At 42.6% G+C, this 19026-nt stretch overlaps 1 protein-coding gene across 2 annotated transcripts in view; it reads left to right on the top strand.

Annotated features, from left to right (window-relative positions):
• uvrag (UV radiation resistance associated gene) overlaps positions 1 to 19026 on the top strand; it is a 103775-nt gene that overhangs the window by 38484 nt on the left and 46265 nt on the right. For both annotated transcript variants that reach the window (XM_005926785.3, XM_042218834.1), the window contains exons 12-13: positions 751 to 916; positions 11234 to 11309. In XM_005926785.3, coding sequence (XP_005926847.1) covers positions 751 to 916; positions 11234 to 11309 — 242 coding nt within the window. The remainder of the gene's footprint in view (positions 1 to 750; positions 917 to 11233; positions 11310 to 19026) is intronic.

Raw genomic sequence — 19026 nt, 5'->3', positions numbered from 1 at the left:
AGGACAGTGATATAATCCAGGGGTTCTGTGCTAAGTTGAAAAACACACATTTTGAGCCAAAGAGCCTACCACTCTGTTGCCATAGTCTATTATTTCAAAGCATTAAGATAAAAACCACAGTGATTTTAAGTCTTAGCCTCGAGCAGTGTCCTTCTGAGAATGTGAAACCACTTTGTGTTTTGTCTTGAAACAATTTCTCGTGCTTACAGTGAGTTGGTTTGCAGTTTCTTTCCCAGTCCGTCAAATGTTCACGGAGGCATCCAGTTTTCCACACTAACAGATATTTGGACTCGGAGGGGTTAGCTGTACGTGATGCTTTTGCTTCTTAAGCACATATCACAGAGAATTTGGGAATCTCAGCGCAGCCAGTGATTTTTGGTACTGTGTGCTGTGCCACGTACTGCAACGCATTAAAAACATGAATGCGACTACTCTCCTTCCAGCAAATACTTTGTTACCAAGTTATCTTTAGCTGGATGTTCGTACAGTTTGGGGGTCATAAGATGTAGACAAACAGCCCTGACATTGACTGGATGCTTTGAGGTTTTCACCATAATAAAATGTTACTATTTTGACTCAGTTTTCATTGAGTGAGATTCTTAAACACTTTGGTTTATAATAATAATAATAATATACCAAAGTAATAATAACTAAAAGGTGCACTTAACAACTGAGCAGGAAATGTCTCATTTGTGACCAAACCTTAAATATGTGATAAGCAGAGCATCTTTTTCACTTTGTGTCCTGCAGCAAAGGATGATGGGAGCATAGCAGTCGCCTTGGGTTACACAGCACACCTGGTCCTCATGATCTCATGCTTCCTGCAGATCCCTCTTAGGTATCCGGTGATCCACAAGGGTTCACGCTCTTCTATCAAGGACACCATCACTGACAGACTCACTGAGAAAGAGAGAGAGTAAGTACCCTTTACAAACACACCTAATATTAGCAAAAACCTGAAATATCCACATCACAAATGCTGAGGTCTCTTTCTTACTGTACGATCTGTACATATAGTATACAGCACTGCGCAAAAGTCTCGAGCCACTCCTCACGTCTTTGTATTTTTCTAGTGTAATTTATTTAAAATATGCAAACGTGCAAGGAAATCCATATAAAGCAAAAACAGAATTTGTACAATTCTAACGAGGTTGGGAGTCAACGTTTGGCACGAGCACGTTTATTCGGCTGCAGTGAAACTGAGGAAATCCAATTCTCTCAAACAAGGAAAATAAAATTTGTTAGAGGAAACATGCGAACCAGACACGTGGAAGAAGTGGTGGATAATTCAGTGAGCTGACTGACAGCACGCAGACAAAATATAGACTGAGCAAGGTGAACTCAATCAGACAGTAACAAGGGCGAGACGAGAACAAAAGGAGGAAGTCAAAAGGCAGGAAGACACACATGGGAATGATCTCCAAAATAATACAGTAAGAAAGAGAGACCAATAACAAAGTCGCACAGACAGGGCGATCAAAGAAGACACAGAAAAAGGAAAAACAGCAAAGTTACAGCAGAACAGCGACAGTGATGTTTGCGACATTTCTTTTTATTCCAACGTTGCCCTTTTATGAACGAGATCAGCTCAGCAGATGGATGAAAATAAGCCATCTGTTTCTCATGGAGGGTCCTTCAAATAAATTGCTTCTCTCTGCAAAGTCAGAATCATCACATTATCATATGCATCCAGACTTTGAAGAAAGCGGTTGATGTAAATTGCCGTGAATAAAACAGAGGGGGAAAAAGTCTGACTTTCTTCTCTCAAGAAGAATGAATGTTGTTTACTTTGTGAATATGTAAATGTACAGATTTAAACTGTGACACTCTGATAAATGAAGCGCTTTTACTGTGAAATCCACCATTTAGACTTTACTGCAGTTTGAGCAGAGTCCATGCCTCCCATTGCAGATCAGACTGGCTGTTAAATTTACTCTGTTGCAAACAAACTCTTTTTGTGTTGTGCTCCTGGACGGGAAAAATATTTATTCCTTTTGCCATCTAAGACTGTGCAAATCATTCTCTTCTTTCTTTCCTTTCCTTTTGCCGCTGCTGCACAAGCACTGGTTATTTGTTCTGTCTCTTTTACTTATCTCAGTTTTAGTTTCTACAAAATTAAATTGTCTCTTTCAAAAAGTTTATTTACTCTATTTCAGCTTATATTTGTTTTGTGTCCAAACATTCTGCCTTGTTCACGTCCAAACCGTCTTCTACAAACATGTCCCTGCATGTTTTCAGCTAAAATTAGTCTTGTTTGGTTAGTATTTCTTTACTCCAACACCAGTAGATTTTTTTTGACTGTGCGGTCTCTAACTCAACAAAAGCCTTTAACATTTGTAACATTTCAACATTGTTAACAAGAATGTTTTATTGGAAAAACATCACAATGTTCCAAAGTATTGTTTAAAGTGATTGTCACCACCATTGGAACCAGCTGCATCACACTTTCAGCAGTCTCCTCAAACCTACGGAGCCACAATGAATACGTGGAAGCTTTATTAAAGTTGGTAAATTACCAGCCTTGAGGCTTTAGATTTAGATTTCCTACAGATGATAAATTCACCTTTCCACACGGTAGTATCCATGGATTTGTTACCAAGTTTTTACAGTTGTTACAGCTTTGAGGTGGCTGTAGCCCAGGAGGTAGAGCAGGTTATCTACAAATAGGAAGGTTGGTAGTTCAATCCCTGAGTGTTCCCTTTCTGCGTGGGATACTAACCCTTATGCAACCGTCTGACTGTGAATGTCTGCAAATGATGGATAGAAGCACTCGTACGAATAAAGTTGTATGCAGTGTACTCCAGATCTGCAGATATCTTAAGCCAAAGTTTCTGCGTCTCAGGTGGAAAGTGTTGGATCAGTGAATCCTGCTGCCTGTAACAGTGCATGCAGCATGTAGAGTATGTGACAGAGAATAAGGAACCACAATCGTCACCTTTATTTACTGAATCGACTGGTTTGTGTGCTGAATCTAGCCCGGTCGTGTTGCACAGCGGTTTGTGTGGACCTGTGCTTCTTAGCTATGTTTGACTAAAACAGCGTTTTGGGGTTTTTTTTCGTCCACCCCCCGAGTTGAGTTTGAATTTCTCAAACACAACACAGATTTGGTAGTCATGAGCTCCACACGAGTGCATCAGTGCACAATCACACACAGACCACACAGTAGCGTCAGTAGGCCGTTTTGACGGCTGTGTTGGCTTCTTGATTCAGACGCGCGTCCAAATCTGAAATACTGTTCTGATTTGGAAATGACTGCTGAACAAAAACCTCAGTATGGATACTTGTTGTTTCACGTTAACACATGCATAGCTGGTCGGTGAAGAAAGCGCCTGAGTCGTCCCTCGAAGTTGTTTTGTTTTGCCTATGGTAGCAACTGGGTTTACTCAGGTGCTCACAGGGAACAGACTGTAAATCGCACAGCAGCCTTTCACAGTCATACCCTACGGTTGTAACCACTTTGCTTCCTACCTTCGCCACATTGTATCATTTTTTTTTTTAACGTTTCTTTTTGTTCAGTCACGATGTTGACACAGAGCGTGACAAATGATAAACTGATCTGGGGGTTTGCCAGGACCCTTTGTGTTAGTCAGGAAGCACAGAGGAGCAGCAACGGCTAATGTGATGAAATTATTATTTGTGTGTGTTATGCTCTTGTAACTATGCATCAAGTCAGAAAAATAATGTAAAAAATGAGAAACAAAAAACCCCTCTGTGTTATGATAATTGCACACTCGGGACACGCGCGCTCAGGAATGTACATACGTACTGACATTCCACACGAAGGCCTTCATACGTGACCGGCGTGGAGCGAGATTTGGCTGTAGTGCCGCTGATGGCCGTGGATGTCGCACTTTATTATAGAGTATGATGAAGTCCACAGTCTTGCTTATGCTCATCAGCTCTTTACCTGTTGCCTCCTGGTTGATATCGGTGGAATATTTCAGTCAATGATCAGATGTTGTTTGTCTCGTGTTGCGATGCTGAACAGAGGCACTGTGGGAGAATTCATTGAAATACTCGTCTGCAATAATTTTGCAGGAAAGCACCTATAAATTATTACTGCTTTTGCATTAAGCATTGCCCGTGCCTTTCAGTCACACAACGTGAATGGATCAGTCGCTGTTATGTAGTTGACTGCGAATGAACACACATGGCCGCCAAAAATACTGGCTTTGTTTTGTCTTTACATGTCTGCAGTGGAGGCGCGCGTGTGGAGCTGATGTCGCTGAGCACTGCCTCTTTCACATCCACATGTCACATAAAAAGAGGAAAGCATTGTGTGGAGCCGAAACAATTCAGTGGCTTAACACGTCAAGACAATAGAGAGACTCCCTGTGAGTTGCTTTACTCGTTTCCAGTCCTACCAAGCGTGTTTACACCAGCATCCATCAACAACCTGTGGCGTCCATGGATATCGCAAAGACACAACAGTCCAACTTTGCTCTTTACCGCGTGGGGCCATGCACTCCAGCAAACCCCACCCCCTGCACACGTTAATGACTGCTGAGGCCCCAGTGGGCTGTAGACATACAACAAAATGATGTGTGGGGAGATGGAAAGCACCCAGCCGGGCTCTGAAAGTTTACAAAAAAGGGGCGATTAAAGTGTCGGAAAAGGCCGGCTAGTGGTGATAAGTTAGGTGGTGTGTGATCAGCTTCAGGATTAGCAAAGCCACTTTTAATAGCGTGCACATAGACACTTTGAAGTGTCTTAGTTGCACCTTCTGCTGTTAAATGATAATTGCACTTACTTGGCTAGTTTTACTATGTGAGCCATCTTTGTAGTTCTCATCTCAGTCTCAACATCTTCATTCATTCTCTACTGCAGCATATTATAACTAGTGTGAGTCCAGATTACAGATATACTCTGTTAGCAGAAAATCCTGCTCCTTAAGCCGTTAAGAGCGACGGCCGGAGCTGAGCAAGAACATTTTTCTATTGTCGCTGTTAATTTAAACGTTACAAGAAGCAGAGCTTTAGTTTGGTGAGAGAAGAATCTGAAAATATTTTACCTTGTGAGTTTGGTTACCTCATTCTTTTCCTCCTGTGGGTTAAAACAACAATAATAGCTACCTTTTATTACAAAGACCAAAATATTTTAGTCCAAGAAAATCAGACGAGGCCTCTGTTGCTCTGAACTGTGTTAAACTCCAACACTGGGCAAAGGCCAGAGTTTGAATCTGGCCCCGCAACAGTGTTTGAAAGCAGGGTGTGGAATATGACTGGACTGTTTAACGACAAGTATAATTTGACCTTTTCAGGGATCGCTGTCCTCTGGGTCAGAGATGTTCTCAAAAATTGTTGGACTTTTAACATGTTGCACCCACATTTGGTCTCGTGTTGAGCACAGTTCCAGAGTTGCTGATTGCGAGGGGGAGAAGGAGGGAGATGTGATCCAGATGTCCCGCATTTGATTGAGACCAGAGCCTGGCCATTAAAAAAACACGAACTGAGTCATATAGTTGTTCAACCAAAGCACTGGAGCGCATCAGCTTTTTTCTTTTAAACTATCGCTGGTTAGAGAAAAGTCGATGTAAGTGGGATTTACGCATCGCTGCTCGCTTCAAATTTAAAAGACAGAGCTGCTGCCAGGGAAGGGATACCAGCTGAAGACGAGAGGAACCTGCGAACACCAAGAAAAGCGGTTATTGTTCCAGGCCTCCAGCGGTTTCATGTCTCTTAACATGGACTATGTGAAGAGGAGAAGAGTGGGAATAACCCCCCCGCTGCTCTGCCTGCCTGAAGCTGCACAGCAGTGACAAGACAAAGCAGTGTGAGGCTAAACACCCGGTTTACAGGGTGACCTACATTACTGGAAAGCATGCACGCCCACGAGAGGAGAGTAACTTTTTATTGTTCCACTTAAGTTGTTTCAGGATCAGTAAATAAGTTAAAAGAGCAGTTCACCCAAACGATTTAATAAAAAGGAAAACAGTATGCACCCCTGGTGGCTATTTTGCAAATGGAGTGGTTTCATTTTCTCCTGCACTTAAGCTCATTCAGTGCAGATGAAGAGAATGACAGTTAGTCCTCCTCTAGATTCTCACTACAGTTTAAATGTGTTGGAGATTTCGTGCATTTTAAATTGCTTGTGTTGTTTTCCAGGATGAAACGAGTGTTCTGTCCAGTATAAAACGACACTGGGCTCCACAGTGACAGAAACAAGTAAACACATTCTCTTGGTATTATAGAATAAATGTTGTGGTTTCGCTGGTGTGATACGCACATGTTCTGTAGTGGTTCGGTTGCATAGTTGCTGTGTTCTTCATACGAGAGATGAATGAGGCGATCAACTGGGAAGCCATGAGGGCTTAAATCAAATTTGAGAATGGCTCATTATTTAGGTACGTACGTCAACTACAAAGGCACCCGAGGACTGGACAGAGTGTTTACTTGTCTTCTGAGGTTTTCTGTCATATCGCTCAAGGCCAAAGGCAGGATTGGTATGTTTTTAATGGCTCTGAAGAAGTCAGTGAGGCTCCTCTAGGTTGACAGCTGAGTTGCGTAAGCAGCCCTTCATCTTGGTGTCCTGCTGCTGTGAAGCCTATACAAGCACTTTTTATCCATTCTTCATTAAAAAGTTAATAAAAAGCATCTGTGCTGCATGTGTGATAGTTTTTTGTTTTTGCCACACAAACAGCACGTCTGCAGAGATGCTCGTCTGTCTGATGGAGCTGCCACGGTGCTGGGAAGTTCGATAAAGTGCAAGTGGTGTTCATCGTCATACACGATATAACATTTTGGACTGGTGCGATGGTCAGCTGAAGAAGACCGAAGGAAACGGGGAAAGAGGAGTGTGTGGGGGTTGGGTGCCGGGGTCAGCAGACCCCTGGATATTCTTAAGAGCCGTGATGAAAACCCAGTGTGACAGAGCAAGCAGCCACCACATCACTCAGGAGACGCCTTAACGGCGTTGACCAAGATGGTGAAATGGTTATGCCGGGGTCTTAAGTGCAGCAGTAGTCATTAAAATAGCATTCAGTGACAGATGCTCAGTGTAATCATTTCTCAGATATTGGAAATTACAGCTCCCGGTGATTTATAGAGTAACCGCTGCCATCAGATCTTTAACAGTTGCAAGGCAGGTGTAGGTTGTTTTTCTTTTTAAAGCAAGTCCAAATGATTTATGGTCCCCTGGCATTTGAAATTGCACATTAAAGACATTGTGAAACTTACAAGCAGCCCACACCACCATTTAAATACCGGCCAAGCCTCGGCTCCGCCATGTGAGCCAGATCTGTTGTTTTGCACATTCGGAGTATTAATTAGAATTTCTAAACAGGCAAGCCAACACATGTGGACACTTCAGCCAGTGTATACATTTCAGCGGGTCAGTCAGTCAGTCACTAGGAGCCTTCCCACCATATTCTCATGAACCGCGCTAAAGCTACGCTCGACCACCCACCTGCATAGCTGTGTCTTCCTTATGTTCCTCCGTTTCATCCAGTGGACTCGGAAGGGGAGTGAGAGCAGTCGTGTACCAGAAAATGCTTAAATATACAGACTTTGTAGGTTTGCCCTGTGACCTTGTGGCCCCGGTTCTCTAATTGGCTGCTTTTAATGCTTTTAACAAGGTGTCTATAGAGACATCGCAATTTTGACAGAAAGAAAACAGAGCTCAGATGGACTCGGTGCCCTCTATTTTAGCTTTGTTATTGTTGTAAAATCTCCAGAAGTCAATGGTTGTTTTAAACAGGCTTGTACATCTTTGTGCTGCAGGAACATTTCCTCACTGCGAAAATCGCCCACAAATGTGGTCGTTTAACTATAAAAAAACGTCATGTGCTGCTGACACCTGCTAGCAGGCCCCAGAGTACAGTACAGGCAGACGGTGCAGAGACACTGGTCGTGCATCAACCACAGATGAAAGCATTATAAGTCAGCCTGCTATTAAAAGATCCCTGAACAGAAATAAAAGGCAGGACAAGGAGTGAGTTTAAAAAGAAATGGACAGGAAGAGAGAGAGCAGCGAGCCTTCCTTTGCTTCATCCCATCGTTGTAACTACGTGTTTATTGGTTGTTTCCTTCATTTAACAAGAGTCCCAGCTTTATATTTGAAGGCTGTCTGTGGATAAAGGGTGTCTAGACCCTGCAGTTAAAACGCTGGCAGGCTGGGGGCATTCATATAAAACCCGGGGACTTTCCTGTAAGATACTGCTTTTGTCTTTTTACAATGTTGTGGCTCCACACTTATTAATTACATATTTTCGGGTCTACACCCAGAGCCAGCACTTGCACATTAACTATGCTGTGGTTGGGATGCTCTTTAGATGAGAAGGAAAGAGAAGTGCATTTTATTTTATTTTTTTTTGCAGGGGGAAGAAATGTGACAGATTTACGTCTGCCCTCAAATCACTGTTATTCTTTGTCATCTTTTTTTTTTGTCTGTCCGGTGCATCCAGAGTTGAATATTAGCTAAATGAAAGCAGATTTCATGTTTCAGTAATCAGTCTTTTGAATGCACCCTTAAGTGAGTGGGCGTGTTGATTACGGCTCCTGTCGTTTTCAGTTTGCTGTGTTAGTTTCATAGACGTGACCCTTCAGCGGCGCTGCCGCCGAGGGGAGCGGGAGAGGGATGTGCTGACGGAAGAAACTGCCTGATCAAGGAAAGTGAAGAAATGTGCGGAGGCCTGCTGGGAAAGAGATGATTTGATTTGATTTACATGTAAAACACAATTAAACAAAAGAACCACGTATATTGTGCACGAGGTGCGAGAGGCAAAAAAAGGCCTGAGCTAACTTGAGATAAAATGAGAACAAATTGTTTGGGAATTCAGCGAGTAACCGGTGCCGCACACAGGTCATCTCTGGGCCTGTTTGTGTGTCTTGATGGACAGACGGGGCACCGATTTGGCCCGGGTAGGCCTTTAGGACTGTAATTTATTTCATCCTGTTTAGTACAGAGGACTGTTTCAGTTTATGTTGCCGGCTGAGTGATTGAAAACGGCGTCCGGCCTCCTCTTACTCGTATGTCTCTCGCAGACACGTCATTTAGATTTTTCCTGCTGTAGCAGAGATAATGGCAATGGCAGTCTGTTCTCAAGGGCTGTTATTTCATACAGCGATTTCCTTTTTACTCTGGAACGAAACACAGCAAATAAGAACAAACGATTGAACGCTGGTGTTTCTGTTTGATTTCTCAAGTCATCCACACTTAACGGGTTCTTTGTTTGCCCGACCACTCCACCGGGTTTTATTAAACTGTGCTCGCCGCTCTTTGTGTAGTCTCGCTGACGGACAAACAAACGGCATTAATTAAAAGTGCTCTCTAGCTGAAGTTCTCCTTCAGCGCCTCCTCCCCTCGACTCGATCCTCCCCGCCGCTGCGGTGTAATAATATATTTGGCGTTACGGGACGTCCCCGTGAGGAATTCCTGGTGTTTGGTGAACCAGCGTCTCTCTGCAGTGTGATTTCAGACACAGCGGACAGCAGTCATTAATCACAGCACTGTACAGGAGTGTGCGTGGTGCGTTTGTGTGTGTTGAAGGTAGCTTTGTTTCCCTTTCAGTCATGCTCATCAGCAAACAAATCCTATCTGTTTTTGGGGAAGTGATGTTGGCTCTGCCAGCAGTGTACAGGGAATGCCTGTTGTGCTGTTCTTCCTCTCCCTGTTAGTTATTTCCGAATGCTGAGATATGACCTCTGGCGTGTCGCCTTCTCCGCGGGGCCTTGGCTGCATGTCGGCGATACGGAAGTCTAACGAGCGACGGGCTGTGTGGCCCTCGGGCTACACCGGCACTTTTTCTTTGCCAGACTTTTGCAGCAACATCCTGTTAAATTTCATTTTCGGGGCTGCAAAGATCTCCATGTGTTCGAGGTTTACTTCTCAACCTTCCCGGATCTGCAGTGCGATGCGTGAGTGAGGAGGTGTTTACAGTGAACCCTGCAGTCAGAATGTTGTCTGACATGTCCAGACAGCCGCAGATATGATGTAAAGCAAACTTTCAGGATGTGGATAAAAGCCAAATAAAAGAAAGAGCTGTTAAAAATCCCTTAGTTCTGTATGTTCTTGTTATCGAGAGGAAATGCGAAAACATGAATGTCATACAGTGAAATCTGGACGTATAATATCCTATAAGCTGCAGAGTTTCTGCTGTATTTTTCTACTTTATTCCTGCACAGGATTAAGATCACCTCTGACCTCCCTGTGGCGCACACACGGGAATACTATCCAATAGACGAGAAGCAATTAGTCACAGTGAGTGTGTATTGTAGGTTTTTTAATTCTTTTACTTTTCCACCTTATTCTTTTAGTAAAGAAAAACGTTTACACCTCAAGTGAAATTTCTAAAGCACAAGCTTTACTAATTTTTATCTTTACAACCTTGTTTATATTTGACTTGGCCTCTTATCAGCTCAACATGTAACATCTCAACTCTGCTGATGAATGTCATGAGCCAGAAAACGCTAAAACTCCAAAGTTCACTCATATTTCCTCCTACGTTGCTTCAGCGTTTGGGTGAGAGGTTAAGAGCAGACTTGGGGTTAGGTTCCTCCAAAGGTAAAGGTGAAGAATTTTGAAGGGCTCTTCAGATAAAGCTCTGATATGAATGTAGTCCCTGAAAGTATTCACAGGTTTGAGTATGTGTGTGTTTGCTCAGAGCAAATCCCTGCTTATTCTGTGGAGCTCGTTTCTCATCATGCTGAAGCCTCCTCAGTGGGAGATCAGGAGGCATAAGCACTTAATGACTGAAAGGGATGAGTCCGGCCTTAACATCCCCAACCGTATCTCTGCATGTCAGCATATTCACCTCACCACCCCACGCCAGCACCCAAGGGCATCTCGCGGATCTCCTTCATGAGCATTCCCTGCATGTCCTACCTAAGACATGCGACTGGCGCCGATGGGACTTTCCCACCATGCTGAAAAGAAAATTTGTTCCTGTTCAGGGGCGGATAAACACGTTGTTTGGACGCCTCTGCTGTTTGATATTTCAGTTTAGCGCAGTACGGAGGTGGCATCTGTGGGAAGGGATCATAGACTCAGACTTCGTTTCCTGAGCAATCTGCAAGTATCACCCAATGTAAACACTGCCGGCTACATTATCGGACACTTTCAACAATGCGAGTCAAATCGTTCCTGTGGCGAAGCCAGAGAGAACGAGGTAGATGGAAGTGTAGTATATTTTGATGTGTAATATGGATATAATGTAGCCGGCTTGCAGACGTTCTCCGACTGGATCACAAACAGTAAAATCCTCTTTAAGTGTTTCTTTTTCTTCTGCATTTCACAGATTCCCTTTGTACCCCAGAGGAGAGCGGTTTCATTTTGAATATGGCGTCTACTTACTCAACAAGAACATCGCCCAGGTAATCCGTTGCATGCACACGCGCTAAACATGTTTGACGACATTTTTCAATTTGAACATTTATAGATCTTACTTATTTAGACTTGAAAACTTATTTAAAAATCATACTAATTTGTAACTGTAAGTTGTCCTGCAGTTTCTATAAGTTGCTAGTACCGAGTCCATTAACCTCCTAAGACCCGAACTCTTCCACAGCAGCATTTCTAATTTCTCTTTGATATTTCGGCACATTGGGGCCCGATGAATGTAAAAACAAAGAATTACCAGATTTTTTTTTTTTACCTTATTTTTGTTTTTAAGAAAAATAAGAGCCACATATGAGGATATTCGTTTAAAATTTTGATAGAACAGTAGCAGTATAATGTCCTCGTAAGTGGATATCAGGCCCTTGTAGAGCAAAATTGAGTATTTTGGTCTAAATAACCCAAAATGTGATGTCCACATACAGTGGGGCAAAAAAGTATTTAGTCAGCCACCGATTGTGCAAGTTCCCCCACCTAAAATGATGACAGAGGTCAGTAATTTGCACCAGAGGTACACTTCAACTGTGAGAGACAGAATGTGAAAAAAAAATCCATGAATCCACATGGTAGGATTTGTAAAGAATTTATTCGTAAATTAGGGTGGAAAATAAGTATTTGGTCACCTCAAACAAGGAAAATCTCTGGCTCTCACAGACCTGTAACGTCTTCTGTAAGAAGCTTTTCTGTCCCCCACTCGTTACCTGTATGAATGGCACCTGTTTGAACTCATCATCTGTATAAAAGACACCTGTCCACAGCCTCAAACAGTCAGACTCCAAACTCCGCCATGGCCAAGACCAAAGAGCTTTCGAAGGACACCAGGAAAAGTATTGTAGACCTGCACCAGACTGGGAAGAGTGAATCTACAATAGGCAAGCAGCTTGGTGTGAAAAAATCAACTGTGGGAGCAATCATCAGAAAATGGAAGACATACAAGACCACTGATAATCTCCCTCGATCTGGGGCTCCACGCAAGATCTCATCCCGTGGGGTCAAAATGATCATGAGAACGGTGAGCAAAGATCCCAGAACCACACGGGGGGACCTGGTGAATGACCTGCAGAGAGCTGGGACCAAAGTAACAAAGGTCACCATCAGTAACACACTACAACGGCAGGGAATCAAATCCCGCAGTGCCAGACGTGTTCCGCTGCTGAAGCCAGTGCATGTCCAGGCCCGTCTGAAGTTTGCCAGAGAGCACATGGATGATACAGCAGAGGATTGGGAGAATGTCATGTGGTCAGATGAAACCAAAGTAGAACTTTTTGGTATAAACTCAACTCGTCGTGTTTGGAGGAAGAAGAATACTGAGTTGCATCCCAAGAACACCATACCTACTGTGAAGCATGGGGGTGGAAACATCATGCTATGGGGCTGTTTTTCTGCCAAGGGGACAGGACGACTGATCCGTGTTAAGGACAGAATGAATGGGGCCATGTATCGTGAGATTTGAGCCAAAACCTCCTTCCATCAGTGAGAACTTTGAAGATGAAACGAGGCTGGGTCTTCCAACATGACAATGATCCAAAACACACCGCCCGGGCAACAAAGGAGTGGCTCCGTAAGAAGCATTTGAAAGTCCTGGAGTGGCCTAGCCAGTCTCCAGACCTCAACCCCATAGAAAATCTGTGGCGGGAGTTGAAAGTCCGTGTTGCTCGGCGACAGCCCCAAAACATCACTGCTCTCGAGAAGATCTGCATGGAGGAATGGGCCAAAATACCAGCTACTGTGTGTGCAAACCTGGTAAAGACCTATAGTAAACGTTTGACCTCTGTTATTGCCAACAAAGGTTATGTTACAAAGTATTGAGTTGTATTTTTGTTATTGACCAAATACTTATTTTCCACCCTGATTTACGAATAAATTCTTTACAAATCCTACCATGTGGATTCATGGATTTTTTTTTTTCACATTCTGTCTCTCACAGTTGAAGTGTACCTCTGGTGCAAATTACTGACCTCTGTCATCATTTTAAGTGGGGGAACTTGCACAATCGGTGGCTGACTAAATACTTTTTTGCCCCACTGTATGTGGACGCAGGTCCTAGGAGGTTAAGTTTCACAATACGGCGTTCTGTGTGTCGAGACCTCCTGTTGACATACAGGTGTTAATACATTTACACTCTGCCATCACTATAAAGGATGATGATATTATATCGGTCTCATGTCGTCAAATTGTCTCATGAAAACAACAAAACCATTGTGTATTAATCCATCGCAACACCTGCAGACTTCCCCAGTCTGTGTGTTGCTCCAGGAACATCTGGTTGGTCATTAAAAAGCTTGATTGTTATTAATGGAGGTGTTAGTCATAAAGAAATTCCTGAAACAGCTGTAAAAGCCTTTTAGTCAGGCTTAATTTAAATATTAGTAAGTGCTGAATTATTGCAATCTATGTGGACTAATGTGGAATGAAGTTTTTACGCCCTTGATGTAAAAGTAATGAATGATGCTGTTAGTCAGTTGAAGAGACAGACATGCAAAGCTCACAACACTCATCGACTCATTAACACTTTTAAATTAGCGCCAATTTACAAGTGTTAATCTGTGATCGTTACCTCTGCCAAGGAAGTTATGTAATGGATTCAGTTTGTTTGTTAGCAGGGTTACTCAAAGTTATGGATGATTTGCATGGAAATTTTACCAGATGTGCAATTTTGGAATCGAGCTGCGTGTAGATCCAGGAATAATTTATAATTCCAGGATAGGATGAAACTGGTTTTTGATGTCATATCTCACATGTCAAATTGGACGTTGTGTAAAAGTAAAAACAGAATGAGATGAGTTGCTAATCTCATAAACCCATATTTGATTACCAGTCGAACATGGAAAACATTTCAGATGTTTTTAACTATTAGCTCATTTTAAATTTAGTGGCAGCAGCAGTAGGGCTGTTCGATATAACGACATATATCGGATGACCATATAAAAATCGTTTCATTTTACGCTATCGTTTGTTTCGTGGTGTCGCAAAATAAACTGTTTACAGCAATATTTTTTTCATGGTTCTGATGGTCACTGTATGGCTATATTCATTTCTTAAAGTTCTCTATTTCTCTTATATTTAATATAACCTGTTTTTATGCGTTGTCGTTAGCAACAGCGACGGTAAAACCTTCGCGTGTCCGCTTGTTTATGTTCCACATAAACCTTTCACAATAAAGCTCAAGATCCTGTTGAGACTTTTCAAAATAAACTGAATCACGTGAAAGATGCAGATTATTTATGGATGAGAAGTAAAAAAGAGCCGCCAGGTGCTAAAAAATAAAGCTTAGACTCAAACGTTAGAACAGGCTTCTCCCCGCAGCACGCCGTGTAATAAATACAAAGAAAACGGCGCCGTTACAACTTATGTCTAAAAATGTATCGTTTCATGCATCTGTTAAAACACTCGACTCCAGCTACACGACGCGCAGCTGGAAACACTTCACGCAAGTCGAGCTGCCCGAGATTCACAGAATTTACAGAAAATGTTACATTTTTGTGATTTATATCGTTATCGGACGATAGATGTCTGATATCAGGACATGAGATTTTGGTCGTATCGCACAGCCCTAGCAGCAGGTCTCAAATTTGGGATGGAAAATAAGAGCCACTGAAAACAAACAGCTGAAAGAACATTTTGCAACGAATTGGTTGAATTGGCAGCAGCTCAGTAACAAGATTTGCTATAAAGAGCATCTTACAGAGGCGGTTTTTCAATAATCAGAGGTTCATTATTTTGCAGTACAAAGTAATATTTTGAGGACTTTGAATATCATCATCTATTTTTTGTTTGATGATCTGAAACATGCAGAAAACAGCTTAAATCTTTATATGTGACTGTATATACTTAATAGCAGGAACAATTTATTTTTGGATTTGGTCTTTTCATGTGATCTGTTGAACTCTTGACCCATCTCGGTTTATTGAAGTACGTTTAATGTGTTGACCTTAGTTACGCCCTCCAGTTATCCTCGAGTCATTTGGCACCGACTTTTAACAGTTTGCGTTCCACTCCCTGTTTTCCTCCTCGTTCGGCCGAGGATGACGGAGCTCTCCACCTCTTAACTGGGCCACTCGCTCTAACAGGTGGCTCACTTCAGAACGCGGCGCACTGGGAGGTTTCAGTGTTAATGCTACACCACGAGCTTCTAGCCAGCAATAAAATCTGCCATCTTTCCAACAGCATCCAAGAATAAGAAAATAAGTGAGATAAGAAAACATTTTAGACGGCAAAAGAAAATAAGTGCTGTCTAAAACCACTAAATGGAATTCGCTGGTATTACCGTGTCATGTAGCTAAATGATGATTTGTGTCTCATGATTTCAGAAGGGAAGCTATTATTCACGTTAATAGCAGAATGCACGTTGTTAGGTCAGTGTTCTTTGTTGATTAATGCCAAACTAATCCAGCACTCATTCCATCACTGCTTGTCAGTCTAAGCGATCTCTTGTCAAAGGTGAAATATTTGCTGGGCTGAGGTTTGTATTTTTCTCTGGATTTTACTGTTTTGTAATAACTGTCAGGGCTAAACACACATGCACATGTTCGAGCACTCACATATGTACACAGTCATGCATTCACACTCGCAAAGCCTTGGAAAAGTTTGCAGTAAAGCTCAGATGAACATATGCAAGTTTGTGTGCAGGATGTCTTATGTTCTGGTGTTGTATCATAGGTGGATTTTAAAGGAAGATCATTTGGTGTGCAATCATCTCAGTTTAGTTTTTTTATCAGAGCCACACATCAGCTTTCTGTTTCACCAGGCTCAACCACATAGTGACATCAGATGCAGCACAGCATGCTCTCTCCTGCTGAAAGTTTAATTTGCCCACTGATTGAAGGCACATGCAAGGATGGCTTGGCTGCAGGAGAAATATTCCTAATCGAAATCAGCTTATCCGTAATGCAGATATTGTCAAGTAATATTGTTGAATTTGTCGGTTCAAAATGTGGCAGTGATTCATAGAGAGGTCTTTTTGGGATTTCAAGAGTAAAGCGTATTCTTTAGACACATTCCTTTTGTAATGATGAAACTGGCCTTATATATGGTGCTTCAAAGGAATCTGTTCCACTGCAGAGGAACAATGAGTTCCAGACAGCTGGACGTCCTCACCAGGGTCCATGAAACCAATGCAGAAAGATTGAAATTAAAGGTTTGAATCCAGATGGAAGCCTTCAGCTACAGCACAGGTGGGTACATTTGCAGAGTGCACGATAACTTTGTAAAAAGAATCTGTGGAATGATGGATTAATAAAAAGGCGGCACGCCTGCTATTTGCCGATATGCAATGCTGGCAAAGCCTCATCTGTGCAGTAACAGAATTCGCTACACAATAAGTGTAAGCCTTGCATGTAGATTCCCAAGTTCTCTTTGCTGCTGTGGCCTCTTGTTTAGGAGAGATCCAAACACTTTGTCTTTGCTTTGTTGACCTTGAGAAATGTGCCTCTAGCAGCTCAGAGGAGCGTTACTATTTTTACAGGATAAAATTTCAGCTTTCGTTCAAAGCACTTTATTATACATTCCATGTGTGCGTCTCCACATTATGGATGAGTTATCAGCTTGACTCCAGAGCAGTATGGTTGTGCCACATGAGTAGTCCAGCTCGATGCTGCGATTGTTTAAAACCTGAAAAAACTGAAGAAGTGGTAAACATGTCACAGTCAATAAAATGCAACGCTCCACAAACGGAGCTTCTTCCTCCCAGTTTGGCTGATTTCTGAACTCCACATTAAGCTGTTCACTTCTCTGAATGTAAGCTATCAGTTTTGTGGTCTCTCATCACAAAATTTCAGGGTTTAGGACTTGATCCCGGGAAATGCAGGCTTAACTCGTATGTAATGTCTCCTTTAAATCTAATTAGAAGTCATTAACTGTGATTGTCAAGCACTTTATCAGCTGGCTGACTTTGACTTTTTACTTTTACTGCTCTATGTTTCCTGTCGAGGTTCTTATTGGGGCTTTTACTGGGAAATGGCTCATTTATTGACCCTACACTTTAAGCTGTGGTTTTCTCTGGCTAATATTATTTTCAAACAGACGGCTTTTCTAGTTGCAGCAGAGAGTCATTATTGAGATTGCGGTTTTTAAATTTTTCTTTGTGTCTTTGGAGGCCTCCTTGTTTTGAATCAGCCACGTTAAGCAGTCATGCACAGCTTGTCCAAAGTCTGGCTTTGCAGACAAGCAGAGGTCTGGTTTCACAGCAGGCCCGACTGAAGGTCTGATTGGCTGCTTTGGTGGTGACTGGACGCTGGGTGGGATACATTAGCTGTCCGTCTACTATTAAATTGCCTTGTGCAGCCGTGTTTGAAAGTGATACAGTCGAAGCTGGCGAAGGATCTGTGCCATAGCGGGGCGGGGCGACCCTTCTTTGATGTGGCAGAGGGGAACGTTTGCTCCTATTGGGATGGAGAAGATGCACTGAGCATCCAGGACGTCAGCTGATAACAGGCTCCTGTGCTGCTTGTTCAGCTTAATTTGTTTGAGGATAAGAAGTTTAAAAACAAAAGGCTATGAGGAATGTTCGGGCTAAAGTCCAGCTATTCTCCCCAATTCCCTCTTTTATTTCTTGTGTAATCAGAAAATATTGCAAAATTTGCAACGCTTGAGTGAGTCACAAATGTTTGTTTGGAAACTTTGCCTTTTTTGTTAACATGTATGTTTTCTTTTATTCCAAGCTGAGCCGATCCCCAAACCTCAGAGTTTGGAGAGTTTTTCTCTCTCTTTGCTTGGCTGTTACATGAATGAATTACATGAGTTTTTTTAATAGTATGTAAGTGGGCCTGATGTATCCATCTACAGGGAGGCATAAGTGTTAAAGTCTGCCTCTCATCTATACACAGAAAAACCCACCGAGTTAGGGTGGCTGAGTGGAGCGGCTTATTGTCATGTGCTGCGTTTCCAGATTGCCAGCTTTATCCACCAGGCTCTGTTTTTGGGAAACAGGCATGTGGGGCTTATTAGATGACAGCTGATGCTACACGAAGGAGCCATGCTTTCAACAGGAAGAGGTCAACACAACAGCTAGTTCTCAGACTCAGTGCTTGGTATATCATATTTTGTGGGCCTCAGGCACAGGAAACCAAGTATTGGGATTTAAAACACAGTAAATCTGTTGCAGCCCAAGCAGGTCACCCCTGGGTTCACCTTTATTTCTGTCTACAGGAGAAAGTCGCTTGTATTCTTCCACCTGCCAAGTCTCTGGGCAATTTCACACCATGGTCTAAAGGCAGAGTGCCATAGCGGTGGTCTGGGGCATACGTCAGAGCGCCTGCTGTCATTAAGAGCGGCAACTGTGGCTCCATAAAACACAGCTATGACTCATGGGGGAGCCTACTGCATTTAGTGGTTAGTGGAGGTGGCAGCAAGCGCAACACGAGCTGGTTGGCTGGAGGTATTCTTGGTGCAGCTCCTTTGGAAAGGTTGTTTAAAATTACAGCAGTATACAAGAGTTGGTGTTTACAGTTGGATGATGGGAACGAGGCTCACAGGAAGCTGATTCTGCTTCATTTATATATGCTGTCACCTAGTGTGAGTTCCTTAACTTTGGATAAATAGTGAAATGGGAGATTTAATACTAAATATATTCTAAAAACATGTCAAACTAATTTTCAAAGTTAAGGATTGTATGCTCTGATTTATGTTCATAGTGTTGCGGTTGTGTTGTATGGTCACTCAGCCCCTAATAGTGAAATTTATATTTTGCTTATCTCA

This window comes from Haplochromis burtoni, unplaced genomic scaffold (genome assembly GCF_018398535.1).
Source record: "Haplochromis burtoni strain Fernald_Lab_line unplaced genomic scaffold, NCSU_Asbu1 Contig_24, whole genome shotgun sequence".
Lineage (NCBI taxonomy): Eukaryota > Metazoa > Chordata > Actinopteri > Cichliformes > Cichlidae > Haplochromis > Haplochromis burtoni.
This window is presented reverse-complemented; position numbering and strand designations above follow the sequence as displayed.